This window comes from Nannospalax galili, unplaced genomic scaffold (genome assembly GCF_000622305.1).
Source record: "Nannospalax galili isolate Female #2095 unplaced genomic scaffold, S.galili_v1.0 C48839947, whole genome shotgun sequence".
In the NCBI taxonomy this organism is placed as follows: Eukaryota; Metazoa; Chordata; class Mammalia; order Rodentia; family Spalacidae; genus Nannospalax; species Nannospalax galili.
In genome coordinates this window covers 1-1,257 of record NW_008474160.1, presented here as the reverse complement: position 1 = coordinate 1,257, position 1,257 = coordinate 1, and the positions used below count along the sequence as shown (strand labels likewise).

The window sequence follows — 1,257 nt, the reverse complement described above, 5'->3', positions numbered from 1 at the left end:
AGTGTCTCTCAGAGGGACAGTGCCAGCTCTAGGCCTCTGACTTTACAATATCTAAAAGTTCAGAGAAACAGCATTTTCTGGATGCTCTTCCATGTTAGATTTTGCATACTGCAAATATTTTTGATACGTATTCATAAACACTGGCTTATAGAGAACTTGTCATGGGCAATTTCATTCTTTGAGAGTCTGCTTGGAAAGAACACACTGGGTAAGGATGGCAGAGCCAGCGCCTCATAGACCGTATTTCAGGGGCAGATGGTGAGCAGATCGTGTGGGTGTGATTCTGCTGGGCCAGTTCCAGTGTTTCCACCAAAAACCCAAAACAAATATGCGAAGGCCTCTCTGACTCCCACGGTCCTCTCGCTGCTTGTAAACTCATGTACATGTGGATACGATCCCGTCTTCATATTACCTTCCATCCCACTTCACTAGAAAGCTGGTGCTTTTCCTTCATATTTTATTGCCCTGTAAAATCTGCTAAGCAAATCAAATTCATAGATAGAAAACCCACTTATGAGGACTGGAGGGAGTTGATTTAAATGCTGATTGATCTTCCTGGATAAAGTCACATCACTTGATGAATTGCTGTCTTGAGAAATGGATTGCATCATTACATGACCTCCAACATTTCTCTCTGCTGTCTTCTTTTTTTTAGCAGTAGGTGCCTGGTAGACACCCTACCCTAGAACTCTATCTACGGAGGAGACCTGCTCTTCAGAGAACATGCTGAGGGACACTGTGAAATCTTGGAATGATAGCCAGTCGGATCTCTGTAGCAGTGACCAGGAGGAGGAAGAAGAGATGGTTTTTGGTGAAAATGAAGATGATTTAGAAGAGATGATGGATTTGAGTGACCTGCCCACCTCACTTTTTGCTTGCAGTGTCCACGAAGCGGTGTTTGAGGTCCAAGAGCAGAAGGTAGGGACACACCTCATCCCTGCACTGGGGGCACGGGAGGTGTAGATGGGTCTGGGCAGTTATGGACCTGTGACAGATGAAGTACAGAGAGTGTCAGTCTAGACCCTTTATTGTATTTCAGAAGAGTTTTAGTCTGCAGCCAATAGACTATGTTTAAAAACAGTTCTTTCTCCACAAATATTTTGAGAAGCACTGGCTTTTAAAAAGTGAACTCTGAGCAAGGCTAATTAAATCTACTTTTTAATTTATTCATTGATTTTTGGAGACTATAACTGAAGAAAAGCCTCTTATATTAGATTTATTCATTTTTATTTATGTGTGTGCGTGCTTGACCTGTAT

The 1,257-nt window shown here is 42.4% G+C and overlaps 1 protein-coding gene across 1 annotated transcript; it reads left to right on the top strand.

The window, feature by feature from the left end:
• Window positions 1-24: 24 nt before the first annotated feature.
• LOC103728381 (calcipressin-3-like) lies at window positions 25-1,158 on the top strand. Its single transcript, XM_017796464.2, has one exon. The coding sequence runs from the start codon at window positions 724-726 to the stop codon at window positions 961-963; it is 240 nt and encodes a 79-aa protein (XP_017651953.1). The 5' UTR covers window positions 25-723; the 3' UTR covers window positions 964-1,158.
• Window positions 1,159-1,257: the final 99 nt, after the last annotated feature.